The sequence below is a fragment of the Hypanus sabinus genome, chromosome 9 (genome assembly GCF_030144855.1).
Source record: "Hypanus sabinus isolate sHypSab1 chromosome 9, sHypSab1.hap1, whole genome shotgun sequence".
In the NCBI taxonomy this organism is placed as follows: Eukaryota; Metazoa; Chordata; class Chondrichthyes; order Myliobatiformes; family Dasyatidae; genus Hypanus; species Hypanus sabinus.
Genome location: NC_082714.1, coordinates 133,793,383 through 133,812,427, shown reverse-complemented (window position 1 = coordinate 133,812,427; position 19,045 = coordinate 133,793,383). Strand labels below are relative to the sequence as shown.

General features: G+C 42.1%; 1 protein-coding gene across 3 annotated transcripts in view; it reads right to left on the bottom strand.

Annotated features, from left to right (window-relative positions):
- LOC132399825 (uridine-cytidine kinase-like 1) overlaps positions 1–19,045 on the bottom strand; it is a 135,496-nt gene that overhangs the window by 82,504 nt on the left and 33,947 nt on the right. Inside the window, exon 1 of one of the 3 annotated variants that reach the window (XM_059980624.1) lies at positions 9,591–9,775. The exons of 1 other annotated variant lie outside the window; for it this stretch is intronic. In XM_059980624.1, coding sequence (XP_059836607.1) covers positions 9,591–9,718 — 128 coding nt within the window. In that variant the 5' untranslated portion in view covers positions 9,719–9,775. Of the gene's footprint in view, positions 1–9,590; positions 9,776–19,045 lie in introns of those variants that run through there. One more of the 3 variants, XM_059980625.1, reaches the window with a different exon arrangement.

The window sequence follows — 19,045 nt, the reverse complement described above, 5'->3', positions numbered from 1 at the left end:
CCCGTGTGGCTACATGTTTATAGCTCCTATCTATCACCTCCACACTTCCCCTGACCTGACGAAGGTCATTGATCTGCATCTCCAGTTTCCTAAAATTTGACCTGTCCCCTAAAACCCTCACCATTTTTTATAGATGCATCGTTGAAAGCATTCTTCTAGGGTGCATCACAACCTGGTACGGAAGTTGTCCTGTCCAAGATCGGAAGAAGCTGCAGAAGATCGTGAACATAGCCCAGCACATCACACAAACCAATCTTCCATCATTGGACTCACTTTACACCGCACGCTGTCGGAGCAGTGCTGCCAGGATAATCAAGGACACGACCCACCAAGCCAACACACTTTTTGTCCCTTTTCCCTCCGGGAGAAGGTTCATACGGCCAGATTTGGGAACAGCTTCTTCCAACTGTGATAAGACTGCCAAATGGATCCTGACCCAGATCTGGGCCGTACCCTCCAAATATCCAGACCTGACTTGCACTACCTTACTTTCCCTTTTCTATTTTCTAATTATGATTGATAATTTGAATTGTTATTATATTTACTTTGATTTGTACTTCAGGGATTGTATCAATTGATGATTGATGATCTAGTATCAATTGTTTGGTGATAATAAAGTAACCTGGTCCCCAAGGAGCTGCAGCTCAACTGACCTGGTGCAGATGTGGCTGTCTGGGAGGCTGGAAGTCTCCAGGGCTTCCCACATCTGACACCGAGCACAGAACACTGGCCTCACACACATACTTCCTGTCTGTATTCTACACAGATAACCTACCTGACCTCGACCCGTTATCGCCAAAGTCCTGTTGAGCCAAAGCCTTCCTACTCTGTCTCCCTCTACCCAGTCACACACTCTATTAAGCTGTCTCCTTTTAAACTCTTCTTGCAGTTCTACCTGGCTGACGTCCACGCACTTGCACAGTCATGCCCCGATCAAATCGCTGAAGAAATAACAGTCTCCTTTTAAACTGTTCTCGCTGTTCTACCTAGCTGACGTCCACGCACTTGTGCCCCGATTCCTCTTTAGATCTTGGCTGATCTTCTATCTCAGTTCCATTACCCGGCACAGAAATCCATCAATATTTTGAATGAATATAACAACTTGCCTCTAAAGTACTGCATTCACCACATTTTGATTGAAAAAAATTTCTCCTCAATTCTACTGCAATCCTACCACTACTCTTAATTCTCAAACTGTGCCTCCTAGTTCCTGGCTTTTCAACTGGGGGGAAAACATTGTGCAACTAGCTGGTCAAGTCTAAGCATTTACTCCCTAAAATGAACCACTTAGCCAATCAGTTCAGGAACAATTAGGTTTCAGCAATATTACCCAGCATTTCTAGCAACGTTCATTGCTCATGATTTAATATAATATGCACATGGGCATTAAAAGTCAACCAATGGTGGAGGGGCATCAGCTCGGGACTTTTGAGGTGAAAGGTGCCAAGTTCAAACCTGGCAAGCTCTTCGCACGCTTTCCATCTGTACTGGGTTGAGCATTGAGCTAGCAACTGGGACTTGTCAAACAAAACAAATGCTAAAGAAACAGCAAAAATACCTTCTGATTTGCCACAAAGCATGAAAAGGAACAACGGACATTCAGGAAAAGCCATAAAAATAAAATTTTGTGTTCAGCTTTCTCAGCAGTGAACTTCTAATGCCAATGACATATATCAATAACTCCTGGTTTGCAAACCCATGCAAAGATAATTGAAAATGTGCCTTGTGTGACACAATATCATCTTGTAATGTGATAACTATCAAATCATTCATTTCTTAATAAAGCTTGGCTGTGTTGACTTCCTCTCAATGTTCTCTTTGTTAAAATAACCAATGCTCTTCAAAGTATTTGACTAAGTAGAAAAATATGACTGCTCATAAATGAAAATCTCTCTTTGTAAATGTTATTCAAATGTTAGAAGGATATGCCATAGGATCAGAAGATGTTGAAACCTTGTGGGTTGAGTTAGAAACTGCAAGGGTAAAAGTACCCTGATGGCATTTAATCACAGGCCTCCAACAGCAGCTGGGATGTGGACTACAGATTACAATGGGAAATAGAAAAGGCATGTCAAAAGGGCAAATGTTATGATAGACTAACATGTAGGTAGATTGGGAAAATCAGGTTGGCAATGGATCTCAAGAGAGTGAACTTGTTGAGTGCCTGTGAGATGGCTTTTCAGAGTAGTTTGTTGTTGACCCTACTAGGGAATCAGCTATACTAGATTGGATGTTACATCATGAACTGGAGGTTATTAGGGAGCTTAAGGTAAAGTGATCACTATATGATTGAGTTCAACTTGAAATTTGATAGGGAGAATGTAATTTCTGATGTAACAGAGTTTCAGTGAAGTAAAGGAAATACAGTGCTATGAGACAGGAGTTGACCAAAGTAAGTTGACAGGAGATGCAGGCAGGGATGACAGCAGAGTAGCAATGGCTTGAGTTTCTGAGAAAAATGAGAGAGGTGCAGGATAGATGTATTCCAAAAAAAACAAAGAAATACTCAAATGGCAAAATAGTATGACCATGGCTGACAAGGGGAAGACAAATCTAATGTAAAAGCAAAAGAGAGGGCATACAACAAGCAAAAATTAGTGGGAAGATAGAGGATTAGGAAGCTTTTAAAAAACCTACAGGAAGCAAAAGAATCATTAGGAGGGAAAAGATGAAATATGAAGGCAAGCTAACGAACAATATCAAGGTGAACAGATAAAGCTTTTTCAAGTATATATATATATATATATATATATAAATCGAAGAGAGATGTGAGTGGATACAGGGTGTGAGAGAAGAGAAGTGAATGCAGTTACTATTACAAGGGAGAAGGTGCTCAAAAAGCTGAAAGACCCAAGGGTACACAAGTCACTCAGACAAGAAGAACTGCACTCTAGGATTCTGAACAAGGTAGCAGTAGAGATTGTGGAGGCATTAGTAATGATTTTTCAAGCATCATTGGGCTCTGGCATGGTGCCAGAGGACTAGAAAATTGCAAAAGTCACTCCATTCTTTAAGAAAGGAGGAAGGCAGCAGAAAGGAAATTATAGACCAGTTAGCCTGACCTCAGTGGTTGGGAAGATGTTGGAGACAATTATTTTGGACGAGGTTATGGAGTACCGGTACACAGGACAACATAGGACAAAGTCAGCATGGTTTCCTTAAGGATGGATCTGTTAGAATTCTCTGAGGAGATTACAAGTTGGATAGATAAATGAATGTAGTTGATGTTGTATATTTGGATTTTCAGAAGGCCTTTGACGAGATGCCACACATGAGGCTGCTTACCAAAGTAAGAGCCATGGTATTACGAGGAAGTTGCTAGCCTGATTAGTGCATTGGTAGGAGGCAGTGAGTGGGAATAAAAGGATCCTTTTCTGGTTGTCTGCCAGTGACTAGTGGTGTTCCACAGGGGTCAGTGTTGGGACCGCTTCTTTTTATGCTGTATATCAATTATTTAGATTATGGAATAGATGGCTATCTTGCCAAGTTTACAGATGATGCAAAGATTGGTAGAAGGGCAGGTAGTGTTGAGGAAACAAGTAGGCTGCAGAAGGACCTAGATAGATTAGGAGAATGGGCAAGAAAGTAGCATCTGAAATATAATGCTGGAAAATGCATGGTCATGTACTTTGGCAGAAAAAAATAAACATGCAGACTATTTTCTAAGTGGGAAGAAAATCCAAAAATCTGAGATGCAAAGGGACTTGGGAGTCCTTGTACAGAACACCCTAAAAGTTAACTTGCAGATTCAGCCGGTGCTGAAGAAGGCAAATACAATGTTAACATTTATTTCAAGAGATCTAGGATGGAAAAGCAAGGACGTGACACTGAGGCTTCATAAGGCACTGGTGAGGCCTCACCCCGAGTATAGTAAACAGTTTTGGGGTCCTTATCTAAGAAAAGATGTACTGGCATTAGAGAGAATTCAGTGAAGGTTCACAAGGATGATTCTGTGAATGAAAGGGTTACCATATGAAAAACGTTTGATGGCTCTGTACTCACTGGAACTTAGAAGGATCAGGGGGAATCTCACTGAAATCTTTTGAACGTTGAAAGGCCAAGTAGATGCGGAAAGGATGTTTCCCATGGTGGGAGAGTCTAGGACAAGAGGGCACAGCCTCAGGATAGAGAGGCATCCATTTTAAAAGAGATGCACAGTAATTACTTTAGCCAGAAAGTGGTGAATTTGTTACCTTGGGAAGCTGTGGAGGCCAGGTTGTTGGGTGTATTTAAGATGGTGATTGAGAGGTTCTTAATGGCATCAAGAGTTACGGGGAGAAGGCTGGGGAGTTGGGCTGAGGAGGGAAGAAAGGATCAGCCATGATGGAATGGCATAGCCGATTCGAAGGGCCAAATGGCCTAATTCTGTTCCCATATATTATGGTCCTGTTTGTATATTCAGAAATTAAACCACTGTGTTAACCAAATGAGGTCAGCACTACAAAGATATGGAATAACAAACACAGTTGAAGAGTTATCTTATCTTACTTTGTCGAATACCACCACCCACACAATTCCTCCTCTGTTATCAAACAATAGGTAGAAGCATGCCTCGTCTTAATGTGCTTCGTCTTTGCTGACACACCACATCAGTTGATGCAGAGGTGTTTTTTATACTATATTAATGTCCAATTGTGCATCGCGTGCAACCACTGTGACACTAACAAAACAAGCAAAAACTACATCTTTGAATGTATTTGGAAACTCAATTTTACTGCAGTGACAGCACAGCTTGCTATTGTCCACTGACAGTCCTGTTCCTGCTCTTCAAATCATAAAGCTCTTCACTAAACAATCAATGACAGACTTGCTGTATGTGCAAGAGTTTTTAGTAGGGCATACTCATTGATCAGCCTGCTAGAAACTTCTTGGTTGGGGGTGCGGGGGCGGGAAGTGTTGAGTGTTATAGCTGTTTTATAGCTAAAGAATTTCATGATCAAAGGCAAGGAATATAAAACCCTTAGGTGGCTAAACATGGAGAAACCATTCCTCCATCCCCACTGACCATGCTCAACCAAAGATTCAACTTCATTCCCAGGTCTTTGAATTGCATAATATCCATGTGACTCCTGCACCATTTTGAGTTTAATCTCATTTCCTCCACTGTCATACCAGAATCATAAGCATGCAGCAACTGTGGCAGAGCCTGCCGTTCCAGGATCGGCCTCAATAGCCACAGTCGATGCTGCTAGACAAACCAGAGACTACCGGAAGCACAGTACCCATAGTCGACCATGACTGACAGAGGCCACACGCACACACAAAAGCAAGTTTATAATCACTGATATGTGTCTTGAGATTTCTTGTTTTGCGGCAGCAGCACAGTGTAGTAAAAAAATACTGTAATTTACAATTAGAAATACTTATTAAAAAATTAATAAAGTAGTGTGGAAAGAGAGAAGTAGAGAGGGAGTGTTCATTATTTACTCAGCGATCTGAGGGCAAAGGGAAGAAGCTGTTCCTAAGATGTTTTGTGTGTCTGCCATCAGGCTCCTGCACCTCCTCCCTGTTGGTAGTAATGAGAAGAAGGCACGTCCTGGGCAGTGGGGGTCCTTAATGACAGATGCTGCCTTTTTGAGGCATCGTCTTCTGAAGATGTCCTCAGTGCTGGGGAGGCTAGTGCCCACGATGGAATGGCTGAGTTTACAACTCTCTGCAGCTTTTCATGAACCTGTGCAGTAGCCCCTCCATGCCAGGCAGTGATGCAACCTGTCAGAATGCTCTGTAGAAATCTGCTAGAGACTTTGGTGACATTCCAAATCTGCTCAAAATTCCTAATATAGCTTTCTTTAAAATTACACCAGTATTTTGGGTCCAGGAGAGAACTTCAGGGATGTTGACACCGAGGGACTTGAAACTGCTCAGCCTTTCTGCTGCTGATCCCTCGATGAGGACTGGTGATTGTCTCCATGACTTCCCCTTCCTGAAGTCCACAATCAACTCCTTGGTCTTACCGGTGTTAAATGTAAGGTTGTGGTTGCAATGCCACGCAACCAGCTGATCTATGTCTCTCTTGTACACTTCCTTGTCACCACCTGAGATTCTGCCTACATCAGTTGTGTCATCAGTGAATTTATAGATGGTGTTTGAGGTGTGCCTAGCCCCACAGTCAGGAGAATAATGAGTTGAGCAGTGGGCTAAGCGTTCATACTTGAGGGGTATCAGTGTTGATTGTCAATGAGGAGGAGATAACTGCAACAAACTCACTTTATTTTTTTTTAAAAAGGGGTGGTGGTGCAGCAGTTTGTGGTGGTGGCTCAGTCAGTGAATTCCTAGATGAGTAACCCAGAGACATTGGCTTAAGTCCCACCATGGGAGCTGTGGAATTTAAATGCAGTTGTTCATCTGAACTTAAAATAAAAATTTCTAAGGATGACAACAAAAACTGGGGATCTTCAGATAAGGAGCACAGTAGGGCATGCTGGAAGCAGCACTATACCCAAGGAAATGAGGTGGTGATGCAGCAAAAAGAGATACACGTGTGCTCAATGGCAAAAATGGCATGCAATAGACAAATTAGAGCAATCTCATAAACCGGTCAGATCAAAGTTCCATGGTCTTGCCACAGGCCCACTTGCAAATGAGTGGGTATATCTAATATATCTAATCCTATATCCTATATCTAATAGGAAGAGGAGGTTCCAAGAATATCCCCAGCTCAGTGAAGGGGGCCACTGAGGAAAGCTTGAGCGAGCTTGTGTTTTTCTCTATGAATGAGGATTGGTGACTTGATAGAGGTGTAAAACTATGAGGGGCACTGGCAGAGTGAGCAGCTTGTACCTTGTGGTGAACTACATATACCTGTCTGGACACGCCCCCTGCTGACTGCTCCTGTGGCTCCTCCCACAGACCCTGGTATAAAGGCGATCAAGGCCTGAGCCCGGCCCCTCAGTCTCCAGGATGTAGTATGGTGGTCACTCACTGCTTGTTCCTTCTTCCAGTCAATAAAAGCCGATATCTCGCCTTACGTCTCAGAGTGAGTTATTGATGGTGCATCACACCTTTTTTCCCTCAAGGCAACAATGACCTTTTTCAGGAACTGTCTGTTGAAGGTGAGAGGAGGAGATGGTGAGGGAGATGTCAGAGGGATTTTAACGAAAGTGTGTTAAGTGCCTGGAACATACTGGTGGGTGTGGTGGCAGAGGCTGATACAATGGGACATTAAAAGACTCTTAGACATGTAAATATATGTAAAAGAAGTAGAGGATTGTGGGTTGTGTATGAGGTAAGCGATAGGTGGATCACGGATTAGATTTATATCAGTGGCACAGCATAGTGGATTAATCCATATTGTGATGTACTGTTCAATCTTCTAACCAATTTGACTTCCTCGAAATCAAAGCAGAAACCGCCTTCAACTAATTTGATTCACTCACAAAATGGCTGACAGCACAGACACAGCAAAGAACATGGGATTAACTGGCATCTCAGCAGAGGTATTGGAGATTGACGTTCTAGATTCAGCTGTATTTCTCGTCAAACTGCACCAGTCAAGCACGCCCTCGACAACTACCATGTGTAACATTGCCCAGGTGTGTCCTCTCCAAAAAAAAAGCAGGATAAATGCATTTCTACTAATTACATTGCATCATCAGAGAAGTGATGTAAAGTGTTGCCAACAATGTTATCACCTACCATCTGCTGAACAAACAACCTGTACTCCAAGTTTGGATTTTGACAGCATTGCTCAGCACAGCCTTGACCCAAAATAGAGAAAAGAGCTGAATTTGTGGTGAGGCACAAATCACTGACCTTGACATTAAGTGGATGATTTCATAACTTTCCCCATGTTACGTTTCACCACCTCACCCATTTACTTTATATCAGCAATGCCTTTCCTTTTGTTGCTCACAATCCACACACGTATGCTCACCCAATTAAGAATTATCAGTTTAACTGCATGAATTATACTTCGGTCTGTCATCCTACTCGCTGTTAAATGTTGTAAACTGCTATGCCCCCAGCAACTCCCCAGTAAGAGACCCACATCCACGTGCAATGACACCCAGACAACATTAAGCAACAAGTAATATTCACATCGCACAAATACCAGTCAATCACCATCTCCGATAAAACAGTCCATCCCCAACTCTTGGCACCCTGTGGTATTAACATCATTCTCCATTAACTCAACTGAACTGTGATGAGTAAATCACGTCCTGACATCCCAAGCCTTCCACCACCTACAAGTCTACTGTAGAGGAATAATCTGCACCGTAACTCATACTAAATGCAACACTTGCGTACCTAAACTATTCCCAAACCCAGGACCCTAACCACTAGAAAATAAGTTCTTCGGGTACATGGAGTTCTTCGGCCAGCTGCGGAATGCTCCTTACTAAATCACATGTCATTCTTACATAATATTTATCACTGTTTCTTCAGCATTGGAGGTCACTTAACAATCATTAACTATCAGGAATGTCAATTTAGGATTAACCCAATGATTCAACTTCAACAGTGTCCAAAGTCCTTCAGAAATGTAGATCTGTAAAAGTACTTTTTTTTAAAAAAAGCAGGTGTACTATGAAGAGCATTCTAACTGGTTGTATCACCGTCTGGTACGGAGGGGCCACTGAACACGATGGGGAAAAGATGCAGACATTTGTAAACTCAGCCCGCTCCATCAGGGGCTCTAGTTTCCCGCCATCAAGAACATCTTCAAAAAGGCGATGCCTCCAAGAGGTGATACCTATCATCAAGGACTCCCACTTCCATGCCCTCTCCTCAGAGAGGATGTACAAGGGCTAGAAGATCCACACCGAGCATTTCTTGAACAGCTTCTTCCATTTCACCATTAAACTGCTGAACAGATAATGAAACTATGAATACTACCTCACTATTTTACCCTTTTCGTTTTTTTGAATATATACATTTCTTATTATAACTTATTCTATGTTGTGTATTGCACTGTACTACAAAACAACAAATTTCTTGGCATATGCTCAGTGATAATAAACCTGGTTCTGAGGTGCTGCAATCATCTCAGTACCTAACTGCAGGAAGCAAGACGGTCGGTCCAAGCACTGAAACCCCAAGAAAAGTGATTGATTCAGACCAGCAACACCGATTTCTCCACCACCAAGGATCTCAGTTCAAAAACCAATCTGCAAGAGCTCGTGTACACTGAATTTAATTTCTACCACGGTATCTGAATCAAGACTGTGGAATCAGGTAACAAATATAACATTGTTTTGATGCCATTCTTGCTTCCCAACACTGTCAGCTGCTCCTCAATTCCTCACTGACTCAAGAACATGCAGAAGCTCATCAATGTTTCAGCTGTCACTCTGTAACCATATCATAATACTAGTCATGCTTTAGATAATTTTGTTTTCCAGTCGGAATCTAATTACTGTACACTGGCCCCATGCTTGCATCAGCCATCTCTGTCCCACCCACTCCCCTTCAGTAGAGTGAGTATAAGACTTTTCTGACTGACCTGAAGACCCAGTGGAAACACACTTCTTTTAATTTTTAATTAAAATTACAAGCTAGCACGAGTAAATTGCTGGTGCAGGCAGGGCCACTGGGCACAATTGCACTCTCAAAATAAAACAAAATGCAACTTAAATGAAAGAAATGCTTACCTCCCATCCGACCTCAGAGACCAGCATCCAGATATCCTGGCACCAGAGTAAACAGGGAGAGAGCTCATGCTAATTGCAACAGGGTTGTTTTCAGGAACTGTGCAGCATTGCACTGTGTTGCTGTGCATTGATTTATGGACTTTTATTTAATTGCTCAATTCCTGCACGGAGGCAGGTTACTGGCTAGGACTTCCAGGAGCTTTATTCTGGATGTTGCGTGAAACTAGGAAATGAAACCAATAAAGAAAGTGAAACTCACTAGTTTTGTTTCTGGTTAAAAACGAGTGGAAAGCAATGGCTCTCAATCCAACCGCAGTGAAAACAGATAAGAGGATAATGTTTCCCACAGATTAAGTTCATTACCTGATATTAATAGCAAACTCTTCATACAAGACCCTTGACACTCTGCCCATTTCGATGTAAGCAGTTATCTGCATATGACATTTGGCTGCAGTGGGCCATTTGAGAAAGATACGCACTACAGCATAACCAAAATAAACATTCGTAAGATAATGCCTCAAATGTGCAGAATTCTTGCCATTTAATCTATACTTAGTATTTAATCTCACACACAAATTGAAACAGTGAGACACCTGGGATGTTTTACTGCTTTGAGTCCGGCAATCCCTGTAGGAGCCTCTTGCACGCAAAACTAAATTTATAGACACTCCACCCTGTAGCACAACACCTAATCATTCATTAGACTCTGATTTAGTGCCCTACATAACAGCAGGAACACACTACACTGAAACCTTTGGCATTTAGTGATAAAATGACCCAGTCACGGCAACCATGGTGTTAAAATATGTATGGAGTTGTACGAAGCTGTAATGCAAAATTGTTAGCTTTAGTCCTCAGTTCTCTGTGGAACTGACAGCAGCTTCTGACATCTGCAGAAGTGCAGCTAAAAGGGGAAACGTACAAGTTCATGTCAGACGTGACCTGCTCCTTCACAAGGTCCGTAGTTGCTGGTTGCGACAATGCAGTAAGGGCAGAACTGGGAATTAAAATGAACTTCAGGTTTTCTCCGGCCTTGGGTACCAGTTTAAAAACTTGAAATGCTGCACGATGACAAGTGAAGTTACTGGAGACATATTGAGCTTTAATTCTTCCTACGTCACTCTCTGATGGTCATGAAAATTAATTTGACAGCTTCCTCAGCAAAATTTTTATAAATTAAAATTCTTCCACGAGGGAATTGCTCATCAGTCCTGATGGCATAGAACATTCTTTATGTTTACTAACAGTTCCATAGAGAAAGATGAGCAATCTAGTGAGCCATCATCAAGATCAGTGGCCATTCAATCCCACAACGATGTGAAAGGTGAATGTGTCACAGAATCATACCGCATAGAAACATGCTATTTGGCTCTTTGAGTCTACAATAGACACCAAACACCAATTTAGATGGACAACTCGCTGGAGGAACTCAGCAGGTCGGGCAGCATCCGTGGAAACGAGCAGTCAACGTTTCGGGCCGAGACCCTTCGTCAGGACTGAAGAGGGAGGGGGCAGGGGCCCCATAAAGAAGGTGGGGGGAGGGAGGGAAGGAGAAGGCTGGTAGGTGCCAGGTGAGAAACCAGAAAGGGGAAATATCAAGGGGTGGCTGAGCGGAAGCCGGGAGGGGTTAGGCACGAAAGGAGAAGAAGGAGTGTAAGGCGAAAGCACTGTGTAGTAGAAAGCAGAATCAGGAGAGAGGTGATAGGCAGCTGGAGGAGGAGGCAGAGTGAAACTAGGATGGGGGAAGGGAGGGAGGGGGAATTACCGGAAGGTGGAGAATTCAATGTTCATGCCAAGGGGCTGGAGACTACCCAGACAGTATATGAGGTGTTGCTCCTCCAACCTGGGTTTGGCCTCATCAAGGCCATAGAGGAGGCCATGTATGGACATATCCAAGTGGGAATGTGAAGCAGAGTTGAAGTGGGTGGCAACCGGGAGATCCTGTCTGTTGTGGCTGACGAAGCGGAGGTGCTTGACAAAGTGGTCCCCCAATCTGCGTCCGGCATGAACACTGAATTCTCTAACTTCCAGTAATTTCCTCCCCCTCCCTTCCCCCATCCTAGTTTCACTCTGCCTCCTCCTCCAGCTGCCTATCACCTCTCTCATGGTTCCGTCTCCTCGTATTACCCATAGCGCTTTCCCCTTACATTCCTTCTTCACCTTTACTGTCTATCCCCTCCCCCACCCCATGATCTCTCCCCTTACTGGTTATTCACCTGGCACCTACCAGCCCTCTCTTTCCCACACTCCCCCTACCTTCTTTACAGGGCCCTTGCCCCCTCCCTCTTCAGTCCTGACGAAGGGTCTCGGCCCGAAACGTTGACTGTTCATTTCCAATGGATGCTGCCCGACCTGCTGAGTTCCTCCAGCGTGTTGTGCTTGTTGCTTTGACCCCAGCACCTGCAGAGTATTTTGCGTTTACCAATTTAGATGGATACTATTCTATTCCCATATTTAATTCTCCCCATATCAGCACCCACAGAATCTACCTCTCACCCACACACGAGGGACAACTTATAATGGCCAGTTGAGGCATGAGATGTAACAGGAGCACCGGAAGGAAACGGGGAGAAAGCGCCAATCCTGCACAGTCAGCGCTCAAGGTGAGGATTGAATCCAAGTTTCCTGAGACTGTGAGGTATTGGTTCTGTGGGTTACACCACTGCTCCCCTCCCAGAAAATGCAGGAAGCTACTCAGCTTGTTCTTGATCCAGTCCTTTCAGAGTGTGATGTCCCCGTCTTCCATTCACAACTCATCAGCAAAACTCTGCTGATAACTGCCACGCAGGACAATGTAGTCAGCATTCATCCATGGATTGTTAGCACTCATACAACAAAAACACCAGCTAGTGATCATCTCCAGCAGCAGAGTTTAATCAAGTCTCTTTGGCATTAACACCCAGTCCCCCAACAACAAAATCCTACAGATACAAAATGCCCTGATGGCCTCTCACGGCTTGGCGTCGAAACTCTTGAAACCACACTCAGTGGCCACTTTATTAGATAGAGGAGGTACTTTATAAAGTGGCCATTCAGTGCTTTGCTGTATGGTTGTGGTCTTCTGCTTCTGCAGCTCATCCACTCCAAAGTTCGATGTGTTGTGCATGCAGAGATTCTCTCGTACACACCACTGTAGGATGGCTGATTGAGTTTCTGTTGGCCTCCTGTCAACTTGAACTAGTCTAGCCATTCTCGGGAGTCAAGATTGTTTAATGTCATTTCCAGTACACAAACGTGTGAAAGAGAATGAAATAATTGTTACTCTGGATTCGATGTAGCACAAAAAGAACACAATAAGATAATGAACACAATAATAATAAAAAATACATATAAATAAAGAAGATCGATTATATCCATGGATTGGTTGTACGTCTATAAAGTGACGCTAAGCACAGGAGTGTCTATATATAAGGTAACTCAGACAGGAAGTGGTACAGGATTGGTGGTGGGGCTTGTGGAGCAGTGGGTTAGTGGGTGAAGATGTTGATCAGGCTTGCAGCTTTGGGAAAGTGACTGTTTTTGAGTCTGATGTTTGTGGTGTGGATGCTTTGTAGCCTCCTTCCTGATGGGAGTGGGACAAACAATCTATGAACAGGGTGGATGGGATCCTTTATGATGTTACTGACCTTTCACTGGCACCCTTCTGTATCTACATCCTTGATAGCAGGTAGGCTGGTGCTGGTGATGCATCCAGTAGTTTTGACTATCCGTTGCAGACTGTTTCTGTCCACTGAAGACCTCGCAAATTAACAGGGCAGTTACTCCCACAGAACTGCCACTCACTGAATGCCTTCTCTGTAAACCCTGGAGAGTGTTGTGCATGAAAATTCCATGAGGTCAGAAGTTTCTGAGAAACTCGACCACTATGTCTGGCACCACAGCCAAAGTCACAAGATCAATTTCTTCCCCACTCTGATGTTTGGTCAGAACAACAACTGAATCTCCTGACCATGCCTGCATACTTTTATGCATTGAGTTGCATTAACGAGCAGGTGTACGGGAGTACCTAATAAAGTAGCCACTGAGTGCATTTTCTGAAAAGAATGCATTAAACAAAAGGTTTGAAAACTGTTCAAATATGTTTTTAAAAAGTAAAATAAAAGATAACAAAATAAATGTACATAAAAATGCTTTTATGTGCTAAACATCCCTCAACACACCAGCTGATCACAGGCTGGATTTCTTGGCATGTGACTCATCTCCTAACACCACAAAGCCACGTTATTAACCCAGTCCAGTCAGTGGTACAGTGAACAATCCACTTTCTCTTGGATGCATACAGTTCCAACAGCATTCTACAACATGAAACACTACAGCACAGTACAGGCTCTTCAGCACACAATGTTGTGCAGACCTATTAACCTACGCCAAGATCAATCTAACCTTTGCTTTTTCATAGTCCACTATTTTCCAATCGTCCAAGTGCCTATCTAAGGGTTTCTTAAACGTCTCTAATATACCTGTTTTTACCACCACCCTTGACAGGGCATTCCGTGCATCTACCACTCCCTGTGTAAATATCTTACTTCTGACAGTATCCACTCGATCTATGCCTCTTATCACTGTCCTAGTCAAATCAACCCACTACATATTCACTCCCTTCACATTAGTACAGTGAGTACTATCAATAAAAAGTGTTGCAGTTTCTCACTTAGCATCTCCCACACCCAGGAAGGACAAAGGTCCTGAACACATGGGAACATCAATACTGCAGGCACCTTCACAACATCCTGACTAGGAAATGTATTGCCATTCTTCCATTGTCAGGGGGTGGATGTAATTCGCTACCCAATATCAACATGGAAGGATCTTCACCAGGACTGCAATTAAAAGTTGTTCACCACAAAAAGTACAATAAATGACAACTAGATGGTGAGGATACAAATTATAAAATATTGTGCAAAATTCTTTAAAGTAGATAGAATTGTCGAGAAAGGGGGTGGGAGCTAATTTACTGTGCTGATGTTCAGCCTCACATTTATTTCCGTTAGGTGTAGAGCCACAGATTTATCACAGAAACAGGCCCTTTTGTCCATTAGATCGATGCTGACCATGAAGTGCCTAACAATAATAATTCCATTTACCAGCACTTGTTCTATAATGCTCTATACAAGGCACTGGTGATATAATTTCTTGTCTTCAATGCTTCTTAATTGCAGTAGAAGTCCCAACCTCAACCTACATGATTAGACAGACTTATAAAAACAATGCCACACTGTCACTCTCCTATGACCTGTGGAAGAAAAGAATTCTTCCTCAGATCTTCTCCAAACCTACTCGTTTGCCTAAACCTACACCTTCAGCTTAATATCTCAACTATACATTTTTATTATTTACCACATCACTGATCCATAATTGTGAATACATCTATCTGGTCTCCCCTCAGCATCCTCCATTATAAGGAAAAAACAATATTTCAAAACTAAGATAGTCCATCCCCTACACCATCCTGGTGAATCTCTTTTGTATCAATTATGTCCTTCCTAAAGTGTGCCGTTATGATTGTATACCGTACTCCAGCTGAGGCCTACAAAGAATTTTATTAAGTTCTACCATATCCTCTTATATTTAATGTTCCAGTTACTGTGAGCAGGTATCCCACATGTCTTGTCACCATCTCATCTACCTGGGATAATACTATCAGGGATCCTTGTACAACATCAATAACTCTTTCTCAATTCTCCCTTAGGCTCGACCATTCATCATACATGTTTTGACATTGGTTCTTCCAAAGTGCTCATCTTGCAATCATCAGAAGAATTAAAATCCATCTGACATTGATTTGCCCATTTTACTAATGCAAAAACCATCTCGAAATCTAAGATTACTCTCTCATTTCAATATTACCAATTTTTATGCCATCAGCAGATGTATAAACCATACCTCCTAATCAGGGTTCCCATCTGTTTTTATGTCATTAACCAATACTGTTAGACATGTGTTCCGTGGTCCCTAGGTTGGGAACATTCATATATAAAACTATGATGAATATCAATAGCACCAATCCCTGTGGTACACAATTAGTCATGGACTTAGAAAAGCAATTCCCCACCATTAATCTCCTGTGACCCAGTCAATTTTGGATTGAGTTTGCCAACTTGTCTTGGATCCACTGGGCTCTGACCTTTTGGACCAGTTTTCCAAGTGGGTCTGGTTAAAGGTTTTGCTGAAATTCATATCGACTGCGTCAACTGTATTGTCCTCATTAATAACTATTTGTTAACTCTGGAAAAATTCAATCAAATTAGTCAGGCCGGGTTAACAGAATTGTTCTGAAGACAGGTTGAAAATAAACAACCCAGCTCCAAAATGCAGTGTCCAAATTCTATACTGTTCTGGAATGCTAATGCAGAGACATCTCACAAGCAGTAGAGGGCGCTCTACCCTGTATGCCTGACTTTTACTCACAACAATTTAAATATTGAGTCAAGTTCTTTTTTTAAAATGAGTTTTGCTGGGACAACCTTTTTTCAAGAGGTGGCTTTTAGTTTTCATTTCACCGATAACATGAGAAATGTTTATTACAAAAAGGCAAATAGCTCCATTGATATCATTCTGCAACCACAGCATTGATAATTGTTATTACAGATATCTGTCAAGCTTAAATTGCTTGCAAAAGAAATGTCAGTTGTAAGTTTGCCAACATATCACACGTGATTAGAGCAGCAGGCAACCTTGTTTTAACAAAATACAACATCTTACCATTTAACTTCAAACTTGCATCAGGGCAATTGTTCATTACATTCCAGTTCAAAGGTGACGTAGCACTTTTATCCCAGAATTATTTTTTGCTATATCACAATTTTAAATAAGGTAAAATTGGATTCCTGGCTGAAATCCAATTTTGCCTTACTTAAAAAGGTGATATAGCAAAAAGAAATTCTGGGATCCATATCCACTGGTAGAATCCAAATCAAATTCTGATGAAATATCATTGACATGAATTGTTCTTTCTGTTTATCACTCTAGATGTCCTGTTTGACTTGTTGAACATATCCAGCACCTTCTGTTTTTTCTCATCCAAGTTAAGCCTACCAGGATTAATTTGATTATGTTGTTTACATTGGAGAGTAAGTCAGAAATAAACAGACTACAACCCCACTTCTTTCAGATTTTCTGACTTCATCGTGTGCATTAATTTTCAGCAGAAGCTTCACAAAAAGATGCACACAAGACAGAAATAGGTCATCTGATCCACACAAAGCTTCTTTCACTTCTTCACCTAATCCTTTAAATCTTTAATTCCCTTCACCCTCTTCTTAATTGTATCAATACATCATCTTTCAACTACTCTGTAGAAGTAGGATCTACACTGTTTTGGTAAGGAATAATGCCATTGGATTAATTGGTGAACGTAATATATTTATGATGCTCAGTTTTGGCATACTTCACAATTCAAACGTCTTCTCTAGGTCCCATCAAATGATTCCATAATCTGAAAAAAATTCTTGCGAGCCACCCTTCCTCTTCTAGAGATAAAAGCCCAGCTAGTTAAATCATTCATGATATTTATAACTTCTCAGCTCCGGTATCATCATAGCATAATCTTTGGTGTCATCTGCTATGATGCTTTCCGTTCTCTTTCCTGTTCCTCTTCATATTTTTGCATAATATGAAAATCAAACCTTTCTACTATACTAAAGGTGTTCAATGATTTTATACTCCGGTAGAAAGGAGCCCCAGTGAACACAAGACAATAGAAGCAGCGGCAAACTTGTCCTGCCATTCAATATGACTACGAACGATCTTCACTGGCCTTAATTTATCTTCTGTGACAATTCTTCAATCTTTAAAATTTTTTGACATCCCACTTAAAAGCTTAAAATAATCTAGTCATTGTAGTTTGATTTTGCCTGGTATTAACTTGCATTGGTATTTTCAATGAGTTGTCAATATAGCACTGGATACCTTAACACCTCCCACAGAGAGGCTGAAGAAGGACTAGGACAGATTAGGAGAATGGGCAAGGAAATAGCAGATAAAATACAGTGCTGGGAATTGTATGGTCATGCAATGTATTCGCAGAAATAAAAGGGTCGACTATTTTCTAAATGGAAAGAAAATTTAAAAAAAAACACTGAGGTGCAAGAGGACTTGGGAGTCCTTATGCAGGATTTCCTAGAGGTTAACTTGCAGGTTCAGTCTGTGGTGAGGAAGGGAAATACAGTGTTAGCATTCATTTCAAAAGGACTAGAGTACAAAAGCAAAGATGTGATGTTAAGACTTTATAAAAGTTTCACTGATGAGACCTCACTTGGAGAATTGTGAGCAGCTTTGGCCCCCTTATCTTAGAAAGGATGTGCTGAAACTGGAGAGGGTTCAAAGGAGATTCACGAAAATGATTCCAGGATTGAACAATGTCATGTGAAGAGAGCGTTTGATGTCTCTGGGTCTTTATTCACTAGAATTCAGAAGAATGAGGGATGACCTCATTGAAATCTATTGAATGGTGAAAGGCCTTGATAGAGTGGATGTGGAGAGGATCTTTCCTGTGGTGGGAGAGGACACAGCACCTTTTAGGATGGAGATGAGGAGGAATTTCTTTAGCCAAAGAGTGGTGAATCTGTGGAATTCCTTACCACAGGCAGCTGTGGAGGGCAAGTCTTTATGTATATTTAAGGCAGAGGTTGATAGATTGGTGAGGGCATGAAGTGATACTGGGAGAAGGCAGGAGATTGGGGCTGAGAGAAAAACTGGAATAGCCATGATGAAATGTCAGAGTGGACTTGACAGGCCAAATGGCCTAAATCTGCTCCTATATTTTATGGTCTTGTGATTAGGAGGAGATTAGAAATTTGAGGAGTCCTAGTACTCTATGTCACCACACTCCTGCAAATTTCTAAAGATGTACCGTGGAGAGCATTCTAACTGGTTGCACCACTGTCTGGCACGGTGGTGGCACTGCACAGAAGAAGCTGCAAAGAGTTGCAAACTCAGCTAGCTCCATCATGGGCACTAACCTCCCCAGCATCGAGGGCATCTTTAAAGGGTGATGTCTCAAAAAGGTGGAATCCGTCATTAATGTCCCCCATCACTTAGGGCACACCCTCTTCCCATTGTTACCATCAAGCAGGAGGTACAGGAGCCACACACTCAACCTTTTAGGGACAGCTTCTTTCCCACCACCACCAGATTTCATTTTTGCATGCTACAGTCCTGAGGAGACACCGGATTAAGCAGAGGGAGAGAGTTTAAAAGAAGCGAGCGGGGGCAGTTGGCACATTTTACACACCACAGTTCCTGAGGCATTAGTAAAAAGGGATCCAAGAGTACAGATCCATAATTCCTTGAAAGTTGTGTCACAGGTAGGTAAAGTTGTGAAGAAAAGTTTTGGTACATTGGCTTTCATAAATCAATGTACTGAGTACAGGAGGTAGGATGTTATGTTGAAATTAGATAAGACAATGGTGAAGCCTAATTTGGAGTATTGTGTGCAGTTTTTGATCACCAAACTA